The sequence below is a fragment of the Nelumbo nucifera genome, chromosome 1 (genome assembly GCF_055504915.1).
Source record: "Nelumbo nucifera cultivar China Antique chromosome 1, China Antique-T2T, whole genome shotgun sequence".
Lineage (NCBI taxonomy): Eukaryota > Viridiplantae > Streptophyta > Magnoliopsida > Proteales > Nelumbonaceae > Nelumbo > Nelumbo nucifera.
The window spans coordinates 215,752,396-215,771,310 of NC_142649.1; the positions used below are offsets into that span (position 1 = coordinate 215,752,396).

The window sequence follows — 18,915 nt, forward strand, 5'->3', positions numbered from 1 at the left end:
TTCCAGTACCATAGATTTTCCCTTCTCTAGTGATTTGACACCTCCGTAATGGACAAGGTCCATGATGCACGCAAGCATTGCATATCTGTTTATCTCTGTCTCACTCTAGGGGTTATTATGCATCATTATGTATGATGAAGTCATTGCATTGTAATAGCTTTCATCACCGTGACAGAAGGCAACCCGATATTTTTCATAGCTTCCATCTGAATGTGAGAATGCGATGCCAGAAAACTGGACTAATAATAACGGCATAAGGGATTTTTGGACTGGACCATAAAAACCCCTAACAATTATGAACTGCCATCAGAAGTATCACATGAAAAAAATAAAAAAAGAAAAGAAAAGCAAAGCAAAGCATAAACAGAACTCAGAAAGTAACGTCGTGTTGAAAAAGGAGTTTTTAAAGCAGTCGAAGGTAAATACAGTGATGTGAAACATTAACTTTAAGGAGGTTGCTTGAACTTTGACGTCCCAAGTAACCTACAAGGGCGAGGCTACCTGTCTCTACTTCTCTACCACCAAGATCATGACTTGAAATTGCAAGCAAATAACAGCAGAAATACAGGAGATGAGATACACTTCCATTGGATCCACCAATATTACAACATTTTTCAAACTCATCTTCGTTTATGATTTATGAAGGTTTCACTCTGGAAAGGTGTTCAATCACTACCAGATCTCGCCTGAAAGGACAAGTTTCAGTAATAAGATCAGAAAAGCAGAAGTACGAAAGGATGCATAAGCCTTGGCATTGGAAATGATTAGAAGTTCAATCAGATTTTAGCACTTTGAATGGAAACCAGACCTGGAAATGATTAGAAGTTCAATCAGATTTTAGCACTTTGAATGGAAACCAGACCTGAACATAACCAGAAAGAGTAGGGATGAGCAAATGGGTAGATTTTACCAGGAACCAACCCTACCCAATCTGTTACTGGGTAGGGTTTGGTTCCAAGTGGTTGGTTCCAAATTCTTGGAACCAACCCCTCACCCAGGCCGGTTCCAGGGCCTAGGGGTTTACCCTACCTGAACCAACTTGGAGAACCAGCCTTGGTTGATTTAAGTGGAAACGGCCTTGGAACCAAACTTGCCTTCAATAAATCCCAAAATACCTTAAGGATATAAAGATTTGAACCCAAAGCACTCAATGGTTACAAAGACCATAATCTCACTTGACTATTGAGTCACTCAAGTGATTTGGTCGATTTTCTTCAACTAAGGTAATATTTACAAAAATTAAATTATCACCATCATCCTCATATTATTATTATTATTACTGAAAATTTTTAAAGAACAAGTTCATTTTTCTTTTCTTTCTTTCTTTATTATTATTATTATTATTATTTTATTTTATTTATTTTTTTTTTTGGGGGGGGGGTGGGGTAAAGAAAGAACAGGTTCTATGGATCCCCGAAATGCAAAGAGCAGCATTGTTGCTTTTCAATGACTCCCACCACCCACCATCCTGCAGACTTCCCCTAGAAAGCCAGGTCCATTTCAGGCCAACTGCAAAATTCAGAGAGTAGCAACTCCGCATCCCGGCACCAAATCCACAAAAGAGACAGATAATTAAAAGTAGAAGTGATATCTAATTGGCTTGAGCAGAAGGGGCTAATGCACAACAGAAGTTTCTTTTCTTCTTTTTCTCCTCCTCATTCCAACTGGGGAACGAGGCAAGGAAAGCACCTGGGGTTTTGGAAATCAGTGTTTATGAAACCAATACAGAAATGGAACCTATTTTCCATCAGGGCGGCAGGTCAGCAGTTAAATCATCTGGATTAAATGGGTCAACTCATGATATCATAAATTAAATAATAAAAATATAAAAAATAAATAAAACTACAGAAAATTTTGGACATGTCCCTAGTATAATATATTCATTATATTAGATAAAAACAAGTGATAAGTAAGAACTATTGTTATTAACGATGAAAATGACTAAAAATACATACAAAAAAAGAGAAAAGGGAATAAATGTCTAGTGTGTGACCCACAGACCAGGTCATTGAGTGCTTCAACTGGCTGGGTCACTAGGTCGTTGACCAAGTCAACAGTTTTTTGCAGGCAAATGGCTTGGGGATGAAACAGACCTAGAAATATTGCCCACAAATAGGTCAACCAGTCCAATCAGCTGGCTCAACCACAGATGGAAAAAACTGCTGGAAATGAACGTCACATTATATGAAAACAGTCCATAGATTCATTATGCAATGAAATAAACTCACTAAAATAGAAATTGGTTTTATTAAAGGCATTTCCTTAATAAAGATGTTCTATTTAATTCCAGCAACAAGAATAACATACTTCTAGGTATTTAAGAAAGGGTTCTACTAGTGTGTGAAAATATAATGGCAAGGGAGCTGAAGTCATAAAGTCGGAAGAATGCCAATTTATGGGATGGCTAACTGGCTATCTGCCTTTGTGGCTCATGGTTATTTTCAATAATATTAAAAACTTTTTTGCACACAGTTCCATTTTCCTTTAAGAATGAATTCATTCTTACACTACGTTCGTGAAAAATTGTACTGAAATGCCATGAAAACTAAAATGGAATATTTTCTGTCTTCTGGCCTCCAGCATCAACCCTAGTTGGGTCAGGTAACTTCCCTACAACCTGTCATATTTCTGCCACATGGAGGGATCATGTAGCCAAAGCCATCCACCAAACAGGGGACCCTCTGGATTAGCCACTTGTGCAATATTAATATCACCCTGTGCCCCATATTTTATTAGTTTTCTACAAGTAATATTGGCCATTGAAATTTTAAATATTTTAATATTATAGCTTCTATAACACCAGGTGACACATACTGCAGTTTTGGGCCCCAAACCAATTTGAGCCTTCTCTCATCTCCCCTAAACAACTAGCTTGCATTCTCCCATATGTTGGGGCAGACCGGAGGGGGGTATTTGTTGTGCATTAGGATTTTGAATAACATTGTGCAGCGATTCACAGTTAAGATTAAGGTGGCAAATGGATGGATTGGGTTGGTAAGGGTTGAAAGCCAACCCATCCACCAACCATCCACGTCCATTTAGTAACCCTTAATTCTAATATGTACATGGGTTGCAACCCAACCTAATCCAGCCAATGTTGACTCAGTTGAATATTTAAATCCATGTAGATACATCCTTATTAAGAATAAAAGGACTGAAGATATATGTAAACCAGCTTCTTTTATATGGTTGCCTGCCAAAAAAACATTCAGGTCTTGACCAAAATGGTTAATCATAGCCCAACCTAACCCAACCCTTTTTAAAAGACAATTGATTGCTCAATCCATATTCCACCACATCTTAAATGAATGGACTCGGGAGGGTTGCAAGAGGATGGATCAAGTGGGTTGGGTCAGAAATTGTCACCATTTGGTCCATTTGTATTAATGACGATGCAGTTCTAAGCACATATATTAAAATATGAACATAACACCAAATTTCTGTATCCTACCTTTTTACTATCTAACAATGCACAGTAGCCTACGGGCTTTACAAAAAAAAAAAAACAGCTTTACAAAAACAAATAATAACAATACACAGTAAAAGTGTTCCCCATTAAGAAAAATGGTGAGAAGGAATGCCTTCTATTTTTGAAATGAGGGGAAAGAACTTACCTTGAGTGGAGAGCCTGACCTGGATCTTGACCTCAACTTTTATCTGCATTTTTAAATAGGATAAGATGTATTGACCAAGTAAAACAAACTGCAACACGACAAAACTGCTTTTAAAATAGCATAAAAGGATTGCCACAGTAAATATAATGTAACCACCAATTACCTGGCAGGAGATGCAGATCTCGACCTTGATGCAGATCTAGATCGTGATGGAGATCTGGAGGCAGAACGATCTAATGACTTGCTGCAGAAAGAAGTATGACTATCATGAACTGTGGGACAGGCGTGAAAATAAAATAAATAAATAAATCTTACAAAATTGCAATGTACAGAATGATACCTCTGACTCCTCTTTATGCTCCTGCTTCTACTCCGGCTATGGCTTCTAGTTGGACTGCCTTCATAGCTCCTCACCTGCAACAATTAACGCTCAACAAAAGAAACAGAAGCATAGCCCATTACTGAACCGCAGGAGATTCCTTTTATTCAAGCATTTCCATTCTTATATATAGTGTATGGATAATCTCATGCCTGCTGATAAAAAAAAAATTCATGCCTCAAGCATTTTAGTGTAAGAAAAATTTCCAAAAACAAGTATGCATTTCTTCAAACTTAGTTAATGCAAAATGGTGGGCTTGTAAAATCGTGCAAATGGATAGAAAAGGTGCAAAACAAGTTTTTGATAAATTAATTACAAAAAGTGAATGCCCTTGCAGGGAACACCCAAATTTGCCAACCGAAAAAACACACTAATTCTTCAATTACAAGGGGAAATGTATGACATAAAAGAATTACCCGGATATAAGCCCTTGAAAAAGGATTTCTAAATTCAGAGTCATCAAGTTTCCGAATCTGTATCAGAACAAAAGATATGTTGTCAACTTGGAAGAAAAATCCATGTGCAGTAAACCACAAGAAGATGCAGAAATAATAATGATATGCTGGTAATTACAGCATATTTCATGTCCTCATAATTAGTGTAGTCAACCAGACCCATGGTTCCTGAAACAACACTCAGCACTTTAGTGCAGAAGTTTGCCTATAAAAATAGTAGCAAATCAACAGGAAAATTTGTGGCACTGCTACAAGGCTCAGACTTTACCAATAACTCATTATACATTGAACACAAAAGTAATAGTACACCATGAATTTGCTGTTTTACGCAGAGAAATGAATTAGTAAGGTAATATGTACATATTGATTAAAAAAACTTCACAAGTGTTCAAAGTTCAAACAATCAAAGTGTGAAATTCTTCTGCAAGGTTATATTGCCTCAAATGAATTAGATTAAATGTGTTTTATTAGCTACCATCATGATAACGCCCTGGATATTTTTCTTGTACTTGTAACTGTAGACCAAGAATCATATTTACTCTTTACAATCAGCAGAGGCAATGCCTACTTCACTAGGATAATCCATACCTATTTAAGAACCTCTTTGTTTTTTTTAATTATCAATGCATTAAAAGAACATTTGATGTAGCACATGGACTTCTTTATAGGTAAACAAAATATATACTGAATAAATGAGAGAGGGGGTGAGAAGGACGTGGATACAAAGAGCAATAAATAAATAAAATAAAAAAACGTATTACAGAAATTTTATACTCCTGCTGCATATATCATCCCTGGTTAGCAAGTTAGCACAGATGAAACAATAATATTTACCAAAATAAACATACCATCACCATCACGGAAAACTTGTGCAAAACATACATCCCCAGCCTTTCGCATATGATCCTGAAAAACAAAAATACCACTAAATGAATTAGTACAGTTGGGGACTCAGAACTTGAATATTCAGTGATGTAGTAAAACTTACCTTTAAATCTTGCCATGAAGCAGAGGAAGGCAGTCAACGAACAACAACTACATGGGAAAATGCAGGAAACAGAATTCAGCTTCATCCAAGAAAATCTAACAATCTATAGCAAAACCACAACCAAGGCCTACCAAAAATAAGTAAAGCAAACTAAATGAACCTCGATATTCAGAATGGTGTGAAACACCACTAGATCGCCCACCACCTCCACCATAACCACCACGACGATCAGTTGAAGATGATCCTCTACCACCATGAGCAAGCTCAACCTGCAATGAGTGTCAAACAAGAAATCATATAAAGAAAAATGTGTCACGATTCTGTACATTAATGATCTCAGCTTAAAGCTATAACTTAGAAATGGAAGGATGCTCACCTTGGAACTCTCCTAAAAAGGAACAGAAATCAAATTATAATAAAGTGTTATCCTACTCCCATTTATTTCTATCATTCCTAATGGCCCCATGTCTAGATATCCACCTCATTAATCTACCTTTTATACATTATGTTCCTGCACCCATATACCTGACATAGTGTTTACTAACAGTGCCAGGTTTTCATAGTCAGTATGAATGGATGATATACCTGACATAGTGCCTGTTTGGAAGGGCTGAAGTGCAGTGGCTTCTGACTTTCAGAGGTGGGCTCTCACAGACAGCCTATAAGCTAATGTTAGGTGAAAATTCCGGAGAGCCCAAATTGGCTGTTAGTCAGTCATTTTAAGGGCTGTCGCTTCAGCTTCCTATAGTTGCTTATCTGGAGTGCTACAAAGAAGCTGAACCAGCTTAGCTGAATCTTCAGCTCAGCACTTCAAAATGAGCCCATAGACTGCACCATATTTTCCATGAGTAAAGTTGAGCAGACACTGCACTTATGCAGTTATACAGCCCTGACAAGCCAAGGTGAGCATGTGAATCAAGTTCAATGAATAAAGGAATTATTGTTTAGAAGAAAAACTAGTTAACATAGAAGAAAGAGAGAGGGGCACTCTTGTCTTCCAATAAAAGTAGGAAGTAGGAAGTGCTTAATGCACCACAAGTACCCCACCTTCCAAATGAAGGTAGGTCTCTCATAGGGAGTTAAAAATCCTTTACAGTATCCTCTTTTCAATTGGGCATTATGCCTACAACTAAAGCAGTGTTTTAAAAGCAAAATGCACAATAAAAGATCAAGGGCCTTCTAACGCCTGAGACACAAACTGAGGGCGCGCTTAGACAAAGCAAAGGGCAATTTTTTGAAAAGAAAAGAAAAACATTTAATATATAAGATATAAGAAAACATTAATTTTTAAAGAAATTAAATGTTTTAAAAATCTATTAGGTGAAATAAAAATACATAAGCTTAAATAGGTGTGCAAAACATTAATTTTAAAAGAAATTAAGGGCATGGACATACACAACACTATCAGCAAGCATAAATAGGTGTGCAAAACAGCCATCCTAGCCACTAAACCCTATGAAACATCACCACATTGACGCCCTGATCTGTGAAACAGAGCTTTAGATGATGGCATATGACTGGATTGATGTTGGGAAGGTGTACAAAGACCTAGAAAAGATGTTTGGTTCGGTGCAGTTTCCATCATGCCTTTCCCGTAACTGCCCATGCTGACTTGGCATAGCCTTTGGAGGTTACAAGTATATACTTGTAATGTTGATAAACTTTTGGGGACTTACATCTATTTATAGAAGGAGGAGGGGCATGTGTGTAATTCTGATATAATTGGGTCTTCTACTTATTTAAGCTCCCTATTTTCTTCTTGGGTACTATTACCCAAGTTCTGTGGTGCTTGAACCTGTATAAAGCAATCTTTCAGGGACTTTAACCATTCGATGAAGAATATTTATGAGTTTTTTTTATCATTTTTTCTGTACCCCTAAAGGGGTGATATTGCTTCTCAATGGTTTTGTCAGAACCCATGAAAAAGTAATATCAGATTTGATTTTTCTTTTGATACACCTGGTGAAATCTGGACTTGAGCTTCTAGAGTTCAGGTTGTTTTTTACATAAGAAAGAAGACCAAATGGTCATTTGTGCAAAGAAGTCTGATCCGGTTGATAAACTAGGGCATTTTCCAGTTTTTATTTTAATGCCACTGTAGCCTTTTTTTTTTGGATTTTCTATATTGTTGGCTCTGGAAATGACGACTCCTCAAACAGAATTTATATTTTCCTTCTTTGACTTAGGATTTATGCTCCATAGCATCAGACTAAGCTCACTAAGTAGTTTTGATCTCAAGGTCAAGGTTCAAAGTATCGGAAACGCAAGGTGTATCGGAAAGGTAATTTTAAGAGACGAAAAATCAAGATACACATGGATACACTAGAAAATCCAAAAAACATCCTTAAAAATATGAACAGTAATAAAAATGAGTTTTATGTGAGTATAACTAATTTATTTAAACATAAAAACCATTCTTTAATGATTTATATAAAGTATCGGGATATAATTAGTAACCATTGAAAAATAAGAGAACTAAAATGTGTGTATATATATACTAATATTCATTAGTTAATATTTTTTTGAAATCATTTATTAGTTAATATTTATTATATATAGATTTAGATAATATTATTATGTATACAAGTTAATATATACCTTAATTTTTAATAAATAAATATAACTTGTATTCATCTTATTATTATATAAATATTAATAATCAACTTTATAGCAATTGTTGGGAAACATCCACCAAGGCAAGAAAGATTACTTTAAGTATAAAAAAACATGTCATTCTAATAAGTAATTAAGGGTGGCATAACGGATAATTAATTATTGTTATAAGCAAATGACTTGGGTTCGAAACTTGTTACCTTTGGTTTGTGATTTTTAACAAGTTATTTCACTTAAATAACACTTAATGACATATTAAATGCTGTAATCAAAGGTAACTTAAATGAGCATTTAATTAAATTATATTAGCATTTAGTGACGTCTCAAACTTTAAGACTTAATTAAAATTGATATTAATGAGAGAGAGAAGAGATAAATTAAATTTAAAAAGAAGAGGGAAATTAAATTCGGCTGATACATAATGCGTATCGGCCTGTTTCGGGTATGTATCATCGCATTTTGGGTTGTATCGGCCGATACATACCCGAAACGGCCCGATACAAAGCCGATACAGATGAAAAAATACGAAACCAAATTATACATGTTTCGTGTATCGGAACTCTTTCGAAACGATATGTATTGGCCCATATCGGCCGATACGTTGCGAAATTTAAAACCTTGCTCAAGGTGACTATTTGGTGTTTTAGATGTTTGAGAAAATGTCCCAATGGTGCACGATTTTTGTAATGGTCATTCTTTATCATGAATTCATGATCAGTTCTGATCTGCTCCTAGGCCTCACCCAAACACCTAGGCACCCGCCTTGGTGACAAAAATGACAAGGCGGGTGCCTTATATAATATCATTTATATTGTTGTATCTTCTTAATATGTGTGTTTGTACATTTTATTATATGCTATATATATCATTTATACTTTGTTTTAATGTTTTACTATTGAAATTTAAAAGATCAAAGGGTTTTGAGAAGAGAAAAAGAAATATAGAAAGAAAGAAAAAAAGCAAGAGGAAAGAAAGAATAGAAGTATCAAGAGGTTCCCTTTTTTTTATATTCTCTCTCTCTAATTAAATAAAACAGAAATACCATCCTTGTTTTTTCTATTTTACTCTCCATTTTGAATATTTATCATATGAAGTTAAGACCTTCTTTAGCTGCTAATTGATATGAAAATTCTCTATTAAATACTTATTATAGTATTATTTTTGAAAATAATGAAATTAAGATATGTAAAAGATTTTTATCTTTTAGTTGTGATGCTTTTCAGAGGAAATTTAATGTTCTTAATAAAGAAATTTGCTATTTTTCAATTAATATACATACTGAATGGTATATAAAACTAGGGAACTAGCCAAAAGTTAGTTCTTTATATTATGAAATTCTTTTCGCCTAGGTGCCTCAGTGTCGCCCAGAATTGCCTAGACACCTTGAAAACTATGTTTCGAATATTTTAGTGAATTTTGGGTTATCATCATCAGTCAATATCTGATTTCTTCAGCTCATGTCTGTTCTACATGAAAGATGTTTGATGAAATGCTTCATCAATGATTCTTTATTATGCTCCATTTTGAATCATTGTTGAGAAATCTGGATCAGTTGCCTTTTGAATATTTATTATGTTCCAACTCTAGTTCTTTGATCTGGTTATGGTTATGGAGTTAATAGTTGCCTTTCTGCTAGTCAACTCCAATAGCTAACTGGTTATCTAGTTGGTTTACATAGTTGGCTATTTAGTTCGGTTATTACGATTGGGCTCTCAATAGCTAGCTTCAGTTCTTTGGTCAGCTTCTGTTTGGTGGTTACTAGACCATGGCATGGCTGCACTCTGGCTTTCCAACACAAGCTCATAATTCATATCATGTTTTTACCTCATTCAACTTTCTAAAAGCCAACTCTGGTTTCTAAGAGGCTACTTCAACATCTCGAGTATGGCCGCTGCTTCAACGATTAGCCGATTTTCATGAGGTTGCTTCAGCATCTTTACTTGCAAACTCAAGTTGGTTTCCCCATCTCGAGTTTGAGGGAGGGTATAGAGAGATATTGTGGTTGGTTGTATTTGGGTTTTCTTCCAGGAAGAGTGTTGGAGGTTATACTGTTATAGGGGAATACTTGTAATGTTGATAAACTTTTGGGGACTTGCATGTATTTATGGAAGGAAGAGGGGCATATGTGTATTTCTGATAATAGTTGGGTCCATTGATTATTTAAAGCCATTGGTTGTATGGGATTAGGGTTGAGTGAAAGTGGAATCGGATTACATCACAGAACAGATTCAGATATTGAATACAATTAATCAATTAAACTAAAAATAATATGAATATCATATGTTATTAAGAAATTGAACTAAAAAGGAATTTGATACTGTAAATCAAGGATAAAATGACTTGAAAATAACTTATATGACACTTGAATTTGAACCCTCAGTTAAGATACAACATTCAAACCAGCTTTGCTAATAGATGCATTAATATGTAGATAAAAGCACAAACATGTATGAACAATATTATTGGATCAAATTGGATCATATAGAACTGGTTTGAGTATAAGCATCCAATTATAAATAGATCAAATTTGGGCCACCTTAATGGGATCGGATACAGATTCTAGTGCAGAAAAAGAGATGCATTTATAGCCCTACAATTGGGGAATTTAACTCCAAAGCCATTTCAAATAAGAAATCACATAAAGAATGGCATAACACATATGGAACTAGGGCTGTCAATTGGACTGGATTTGATCCAATCCAATATTGGTCCATTTACAAATGAACTGGACCAAATTCAGTCCAAATCCATACAAACCAAGTCCAACCCTGTCCAAATAAAATGCAAATGGACCGGATTGGGTCCAATCCAATCCAAATTGAATCAAACACCAAAATAACATTAGAAATTCAGAAAATATAGAAAAAGCAACACCTGCTGTAATCCAATCCAGTCCAAAGTGAATGAACAAAAGTGCTTTTGTAAAAGTACTTCCATAAAAGTGCTTTTGTAAAGGTACTTCCATAAAAGTGCTTTTGTAAATTCACTTTTATAAAAGTGCTTTCGTGTAAAAGTACTTTTGTAAAAGTGATTTCATAAAAGTACTTTACTTGTGTAAAAGTACTTTTCATAAAATTACTTTTATAAAAGTGCCTTCGTGTAAAAGTACTTTTATAAAAGTGCTTTCATGAAAGTACTTTTGTAAAAGTTCTTTCGTAAAAGTACTTTTCATAAAATTACTTTTATAGAAGTGCTTGTGTAAAAGTGCATTCATAAAAGTGTTTTCGTAAAGTGCTTTCATAAAATTACTTTCATAATAGTGTTTTTATGTTGACTTCAATTTTGATCGGTTTCAAATTGGACAAGGGTTTGGCCTCATGATCGGATTATTGGGAATTTGATTTAGGTCCGATTCAGACCGATAAGAATATGGACCAATTTATTTTGGATTGGCCCAATCCAGTACTTTTATGAAAGCACTTTTATAAAAGTACTTTTACACGAAGGCACTTTTAAATGATAACGGACCATCCAAATCCGATTTAATAAGGTTTGGATCAAATTGGATCCAATCCAGAACCGGTCCATTGACACCCCTATATGGGATTAGGGAGGTGTTTTTTTTTTTTTGGGGGGGGGGGGGGTTGGTTAGTGACAAAGTATCAGTAAGGAAAGTCCAGTTACCCTCAAACGACAACCATGAAAATTATAGCCATCACGACCCCTGATTGCATCTTCAGCATCTCGTGCATCCTCAAACTGTGGAATAAATGGACAAAACATTACTGAATATATGTAGTCTAAAAAAGATTTAAATTGTCATTAGTGTAATCAAGCATAAATACCATCAGGTCAAAGTGAAAAAAATGCCTCTACAAAACAATATCCAGGAGGACGAGGTGGGATTTTCAGCTCAATATCCACAATACGACCATACTGTAGATAGAAATTAAAAAATGTATATATCAGACAGCTCTATTAAAAGCACCAATTCACAAAATCACAGCCTATGCCAGAGATAACATGATCCATGAAATTATTCTATATGTTCATTAGAAGGAGTTGAGCAATAAGGTACCTTATTCTAAATAAACTGAATGACTAAATGAATAATATATTTTGAGTACTTAAAATAGTTCACTACACAATGTTGTTCCCAGCTATCTGAGGTCTTGGGAGGGGTGGACCGGATATGGACCTAACTATTGGCTTTTTTGAGCACAAAGTGCCCACTCTCAGTTTCAAACCCATGTTCTTGTGCTAAGATATCATCTAGTTGGAAAGTTCAATTAAAAGATATTATGCAATCAAGAATCTCAATTATCAAAAAATAATAATAATATGCAATCAGGAAGGCTACTAGATTTAGCTGGTTCATTTGGGAGTAAAGAAGGAATCAATAAACATTGGTAGACTGCAACAGCTGTAAATGCATTTTACAGAAATCAATAATTCATGCAGGGGGCAGTGCCACCTTTTTTGATCAGTGAACATGATCTATTAATGGAACAGAAACTTTTGCCTTCAGCAAAGAAGTGGCATACTTCACTATCAGTTTTTTTGGACTGGTCATGCTTCATCATGAGATTCAACTGGAAATCACATTGTTTAATCAAATGAGGAAGAATTATAAAAGATTCCTCTTGTGAGCACACTGGTTTTCTTGCAAAATTTTGCCTTTGTTCCATGTTATGCAGTTGTTAACTATGAAAGTATTAACAACAACAATGGAGTTAAGTGCTGTTAAGTGCTGCTGATCTTGAGGCAGGGGAAGATAGTGCTATTTAAGAAATTGAATTGTCAACAATAGAAAGTGAAAGCATTTCTTCAGAGGAGGAGGATGCTAAATGATGAGAAGGATTCTAGAAAAAATAAGAATCGCGTTGAGGGTGAGGATTTTTTTGACTCGGGAAGTTTTGTTGAAATTGTAGAATGGAGATTGGGCAGAGAAGAGGTCTGAAGCGAGGATGGAATGGTGAAAGAGGATAGAGTAAAAAGTAAATTACCTTTGAACCCAAAAATATCAGAAGGAAGAAATTCAGGGCATCTGGTACATGTGACTAAGGTTTCTCTGAATTGAAATATGGGGTCTCGGGAGCAGGGCCTTGTCATAACTTCAAGAGACTGCATAATGATGAGATCCTTAATCAAACAAGGCCGGTTGAGAAGAAAATTGATATGGAAGAAGTGGTAGGAGAAGATGTTTGAGCTAGTAAAATTATGGGTCTTTTCTTTTTGGGTGGGGAAGAATTTGTCAAGGTGATCCTTAAGAACTATTTTCACAGATCAGCATTCATCAAGTGCAAAACAACAAAAAGGCATAGCTAAGCAGAAAACGAGAAATATGACAAGCATCATGAATTCTGCATGAAAATCTAGGGGTCGTTTGGCAAGTCTTTTTTGAAAGATCTTATGGAAGATCTAATAGTCAAAAAACGATGTGAGCTTTTACATCAAGATCTTAGCAGCTTGAAGACTGTTTGGTTAAGGTGTGTCTTTCCGTGTGAAGACAAGTTGAAAAAAAGGTGAAAAGCTCCATTAGCTTCCCAGAAATAACCCAAAACGGGCTTCCCGTGTCTTTTCGGGGCTGTGGGCTTCTAAAAAGCCGAAAGCCCACGTGAAAAGACACGCCGAACAGGGAGGCTGTCAAGATATTAATGCAAAAGCTCACTACGTCTTTGAAATGTCAGAGATTCCAGAAGATCTTTCAAAAATGACTTGCCAAACGGCCCCTAAGTAATGCTATTGCATAAGTTTCCTCCAAGGCAGTATATTAATCAATGTGAGTGAAAATAAGGAAACATATTAATGATCCTTCAAGCAATATTGAAGAAGTAACTAACCAAACCTTGTAGAAGAGATCTTCAATTTCCCACTCTTGAATATCTGAAGGTAGGTTGCCAACATAGATTGTGCGAGCAGAATGACCACTCATTTCTAATAATGTAGAGCTCAACCTCAACAAACACACTTTCCCGCACATGCAAAAAGGTGCATCGTAATCAAAATGTATTCCTCTGTTCAAAATCAAAGAATTCCAGAAGGTGGTGCTAACAATTCCTGAGCACTATGAAAATGTTCCACAAGACTGCAATTAAAGCAAAACCAAAACTATGAAGCAAACCAAGAGAGCAATCCTCGATGTGAGTGGTGCTCCGCAAGCTCCATTGCTCATATGCTCCAAGATGCTCCGCAGCTATAATAAATTTGAAATAAAATTTTGATATCCTCATCCACTCTTTGATTTTATGCAGAGGCGTAGAAGATCTCCTGAGCATGAGATCAAAATACATAAAACTCCACCCTGGTTTCTCCCACTCCCTCTCTACATCCCTATGTATGGTTGCAAAGCTTCTATTTGTCTCAGCGTCTTTCATCTACCATAAAGAAAGTGTCTGTGTTATTACACACCATAAAGGCAGAAAAAAGATCTATGTATTTACCTAAATAGCTTTCTTCAAACTGCATTGAAGAAAGCAGACCTGGGAAATATGCAATATATACTCTCAGTGTCCTGCTTTTTCTCTATGCAATAAACAACAAAGTTATAACCATTTTTTAATAAGCCAGCTTTATAGGAGATTAGTAGATGAGAAAGAGTGGTCGCCACAAAATTTCTACCTTGCCTATTTGCCTCATAAAGTTAGAACATGTTCTAAATTTAGACATAAAGAATGATCCATACAAACATAATAATAAACACTACATTTTCAATGCAATTTTTTCTAACCAAAAATGGAGGAAACTAAAAATTCCAAGAACTTGGCGCCCTGGAACTTATGCTTTTATTTCTGAAGCTTATCTTTCCCCTGTAATTTTATGTGGTGGCTGTTGGGGGTGGGAATTATGGAGAGTTATGGGTTGATCCTTCAAAATGAACTCCAAAAACAATGGTTCGCACAAAGTGCTAGCTCCTTGACAAAAGCCAAAGGTGAACACTGAACACAGGTAAAATGTGGTGCGATGAAAACTGAATCCCTCATAATTAAGCTACATGCTACTCTATACCAGTAATGGTTTTTAAAAATCTGAAACGAGTAGTCATACAAGAAAGCAGTCCAGATATCTACAATGTAACCACTGTACCATCCGCGCATGAAGTGGGAGAGGAGGAGAAGCACGTAAATTGGGAAAAAAAAGACGACGTCCTGTGGACCGAATAGCATCTAAAAACGAACAAATATATAAAATAAAAATAAAAATAACTAAAAAGTAACTGGAAGAAAGATAATGCAGGAAATACCGTACCAATATAATGCCCTGCTTTTCTTTTCGTTCACCGACAGTGATCCACGAAAACAGGTTTTCCAACAGTGAGGATAGTAGGGTTTATTTTCCGGATAATATAAGGGCATCAACCTCAGAAGAAGGCTTGAACAGTGGAAAACGGCGACTACCCGATATGCTTATCTCGATTCTAGACCGGAAGATATAATAATAAGCGAACAGCAATAGGGTGGTTTAAACGGGTTCAGTTTTATCTTCCTTTTTCTTCTTCTTATGTTCTCTAGAGCAAAAGAGAAGATGAAAAAAAATGTAAGGCAATCATTCTTGATTAATTTTTACAAGAGTACACTAAGCTAAGAGGAAATTATAAGTGATTTTTTAAAAAAGAATAGAGGCACACCTATTTTGCTTTTATAAAAACCAAAGGAAACTCAGCATTGATGCTGAAACAAAACTCTGTTCGGTGATACTTGAGGACCTTTACCATCAGCAAAGCAGGAGGAAGGGAGTAAAATAAAAGAAATAAAAAGGGGAAGAAGGAAGAGGAAAAGGGGAGAAAGGGACACGAAAAGAGAAAAAGAGAGAAATAAGAAAGAAAGCGGAACCCCTGCTCTCGTTTGATGGTGTATGCAGTAGTGAAGAAGAGAGGAATAAAGAAGAAAGAAGAAGAATGCCATGTTTTAAAAACTTAAAAGCTTTGTCTTTCTGTCATGCTTAATGACTGGGCGGGCAAACCATCAACCAACGGTTTTTAACCGCTTCTAAATTTTAACTATTTTTTATTTATTGTCAAAACAGGCCATCAGTTCGGATCGAACAATCAAACCATCGACCCAGACACCGGTGGCCATAACGGTTCTGGATCGTTCTTTAAACACACCCAAACATGGCCTTAAATACAATACTTCTTCGTTTAGGAAAGATACAAATGTGTTAATTTTTCTAAGTGCTTATTTTCGTTTAAGGAAAATAAGTGCTTATTTGGGCAAAAAACACACCATTAAGCACTAATTAGTGTTTGAGAAATAAGCCCGAAATAAGTACTTATTATTTAAACCCAAATTTTCAGCTTTCTTTAAGTGCTTATACAATAAGTCCTTATTAAAATTTTACTCTCAAAATTATCCATAGTAAATTATTAAAATACCAAATATATCATTTTACAAAGGGAATTTTATAAAGTAATTTTATGAAAAGCATTTTACGAAAGTAAAGTATTTTTAGGAAAATACTTTTACAAACTCACATTTATAAAAGTACTTTTACATGAAAGTAATTTTACAAAAATACTTTTATGAAAACATTTTTAAAAAATTACTTTTATAAAAGTACTTTTGTAAAAATACTTTATAAGAGCACTTTTATTAAAGTACTTTTCAAAAAGTATTTTTATAAAAACACTTTTAGGAAAGCACTTTAAAAAAGCATTTTTACAAAAACACTATAAAAAGCACTTTTATAAAAATATTTTTATAGAAGTACTTTTATGATAGCACTTTTGTAAAAGCACTTCTATCAAAGTACTTTTATTCATTCACTTCGGATTGGATGCTTTGAAACAAGTGCTTATTCAAATAAGCACTTGTTTTTAAACACTTGTTTTGAACATAAACACTCCCAAACATGGCCTAAGTCAAACCGATTGCGAGCAAGAATTTATCTAAATCCAATTTCAATCATATCTCCTCAATACAAGTATAGCTTAATACAAGGACAAATAACCAACCAAAGACGAAGAAAACTAGAAAAGGTTAGTCAAAAGAAAATTCCATAGACAACATGCTAAAATGTAAACTATAAATACAGATTATTACTGATACAATTTGTGTACTTCCATAATACCACATCAAAATTCCCTAAGCCCCAAAAATCGTAATAGAAATATCCCAATTTCCTTACCACGTTGTCCCTGCATCCCTCTACATCTATTTCAACTTACATTTCTCATCAATCAGAATCTGGACAGGTTGCACTTGCACCCCCCCCCCCCCAAACTACACGAGTATTCCATCTAACAAGTATTAATGTTCAGGGCAGTGCAGTATTTGCCAGGAGAAGAGCTAACAAAATAAAAGAAAAAAGATGCCGTGTATTTCATCATGGACTTCAGCAGCTTGGTGAATGAGCATGTAATGGCCCGTCATATCTGGTTTTAGTTTCAACTTTTAACTCTTTGATAGAACAAAACATAAGCTGCTGAGGTTTTGATCTCTTCCTCATTGACTGGAGAAACGTGACTATCATCAAAATGATACCATCTGTTATCTTCAATTAACTGCAGACTCAGATAAAGCATATCATTAGACATGGAATCACAATGTCTACTGAATGGTCAAAATTATGTCAAGCCGGTGACTTTGACTAGTCAAAATTGGCTTTGATGCACAGTTGCAATTACTTGCCAACAAAACACCTACTCATTCAGGTAATTAAGCAATTGGTTCTGTAGTCCAAGTTGTAAATAAGATATCTCTAATGATGCCACCACATAAGAGAAGAAAGGCTGTCTCAAGATCTAATCTTAGAAGAGATGAGTAAAATATGCTTGCAGACTATTTGAATCAAACTACCCTGCCTTTGAAAAAGAGTAAAAAGCAAATAGCAAGCATCTTACCTTAGCATAGGCAGAGTAGTGCCCTCCCCCCAGGCCACCATAGTGATTACTAATGGCATAGAGCTCATACACATGAGATTGAGGACCAGCATCCTTGCTCTTTACATATTTGCTTAAATCAAGACTATGAACAGGGAAATGTACAAAGGTATCAAGCTTGTTTTTCAGATATCGGCTGTATGAGAATCGTTTCAAGTGAACAACTAGAATGTCTGGCAGCCTCCACAAGTCAAGTTTCTTGGTAGCTTGCCTATGTTCCTTACAGCTAGGACAGTACCTGCATTGAGAAGCAAGAGATGATAAAGACAGATTTAGCTGACATTAAAATGACAATGCAACTTAAGATGTGAGAGAACTTACCACATGTCATCAGGGCCTAAAGGTTCCTCTTTCAAGAACGCCTCCAGGCATGAAAATAAAGAAATAGCTTCCTGCCGTGTCTTCTTCATGGTGAACCCAGTCTTGTATACCTCAGGAAGATCCTCAAGGTAGCTAGAATCATATAATTCGTTTTCCTTCTCAAACCAATCCAAAAGTACCTTTATAGATTGGCCAGGTTTAATAAGATAACCATCTCCAATGGGACTGCATTTCAAACCCTTTTCATCAGTCTCAAAGAGCTGAAAGAATGATTCCCCATAAGATGTATGTTCTAGTTCCATGTCGTCTGTGTGATTCTTAAGTTCAGATTGAGGACTGTAACTGTTCACTGGTCTATCAACATCAACTCCTGTAGCACAGCCATTTTCCCTGCTCGAATTGACAGAATTAACAGGAAAATATGCTTTTCTTCGCAACAATGGTTCAAGCATTTTACGAATAGCAATTTGAATATCAGCTTCTGTTTGTGCACCCTCAGGCAAACAAGTAACCAATGGTGCTCCAAAAAGCTTCCTGTCCCAACTGTTGAGCATCTCTGATGAACCTCTGGAGCAATAGATCCTTCCATCACTAATAAGCACAGAAGCACACACACAAAACATTTTGGGAGAGGGGTTGCAAAAAGAAAACAACTGGTGCAAAAAAAATTGCCTCCAATGAATAATTACTTGACATAATTAAGCTCATGCTTTGTGGAACCAAAA

General features: G+C 35.5%; 1 protein-coding gene and 1 pseudogene across 5 annotated transcripts in view; both read right to left on the reverse strand.

Annotated features, from left to right (window-relative positions):
- Positions 1-366: 366 nt before the first annotated feature.
- Positions 367-16,314, reverse strand: LOC104604650 (serine/arginine-rich splicing factor SR34A-like; annotated as a pseudogene). The gene is made up of 14 exons (XR_016081090.1): positions 15,617-16,314; positions 15,238-15,496; positions 14,114-14,366; positions 13,838-13,959; positions 11,860-11,925; positions 11,674-11,748; positions 5,597-5,705; positions 5,437-5,483; positions 5,297-5,354; positions 4,567-4,616; positions 4,410-4,466; positions 3,955-4,028; positions 3,778-3,858; positions 367-3,657 (listed from the first exon to the last, which is right to left on the reverse strand). The product of XR_016081090.1 is annotated as a serine/arginine-rich splicing factor SR34A-like (transcript).
- A 653-nt stretch (positions 16,315-16,967) lies between these two features.
- Positions 16,968-18,915, reverse strand: part of LOC104604649 (ubiquitin carboxyl-terminal hydrolase 9-like) — a 38,585-nt gene continuing 36,637 nt past the window's right edge. For 2 of the 4 annotated variants that reach the window (XM_010269084.3, XM_088896180.1), the window contains 3 exons: positions 18,191-18,757; positions 17,831-18,107; positions 16,968-17,491 (listed from right to left, as the gene is read on the reverse strand). In XM_010269084.3, the coding sequence (XP_010267386.1) occupies positions 17,375-17,491; positions 17,831-18,107; positions 18,191-18,757 (961 nt within the window). In that variant the 3' untranslated portion in view covers positions 16,968-17,374. Of the gene's footprint in view, positions 17,492-17,830; positions 18,108-18,190; positions 18,782-18,915 lie in introns of all 4 variants that reach the window. The other 2 variants (XM_010269082.3, XM_010269083.3) reach the window with 1 other exon arrangement.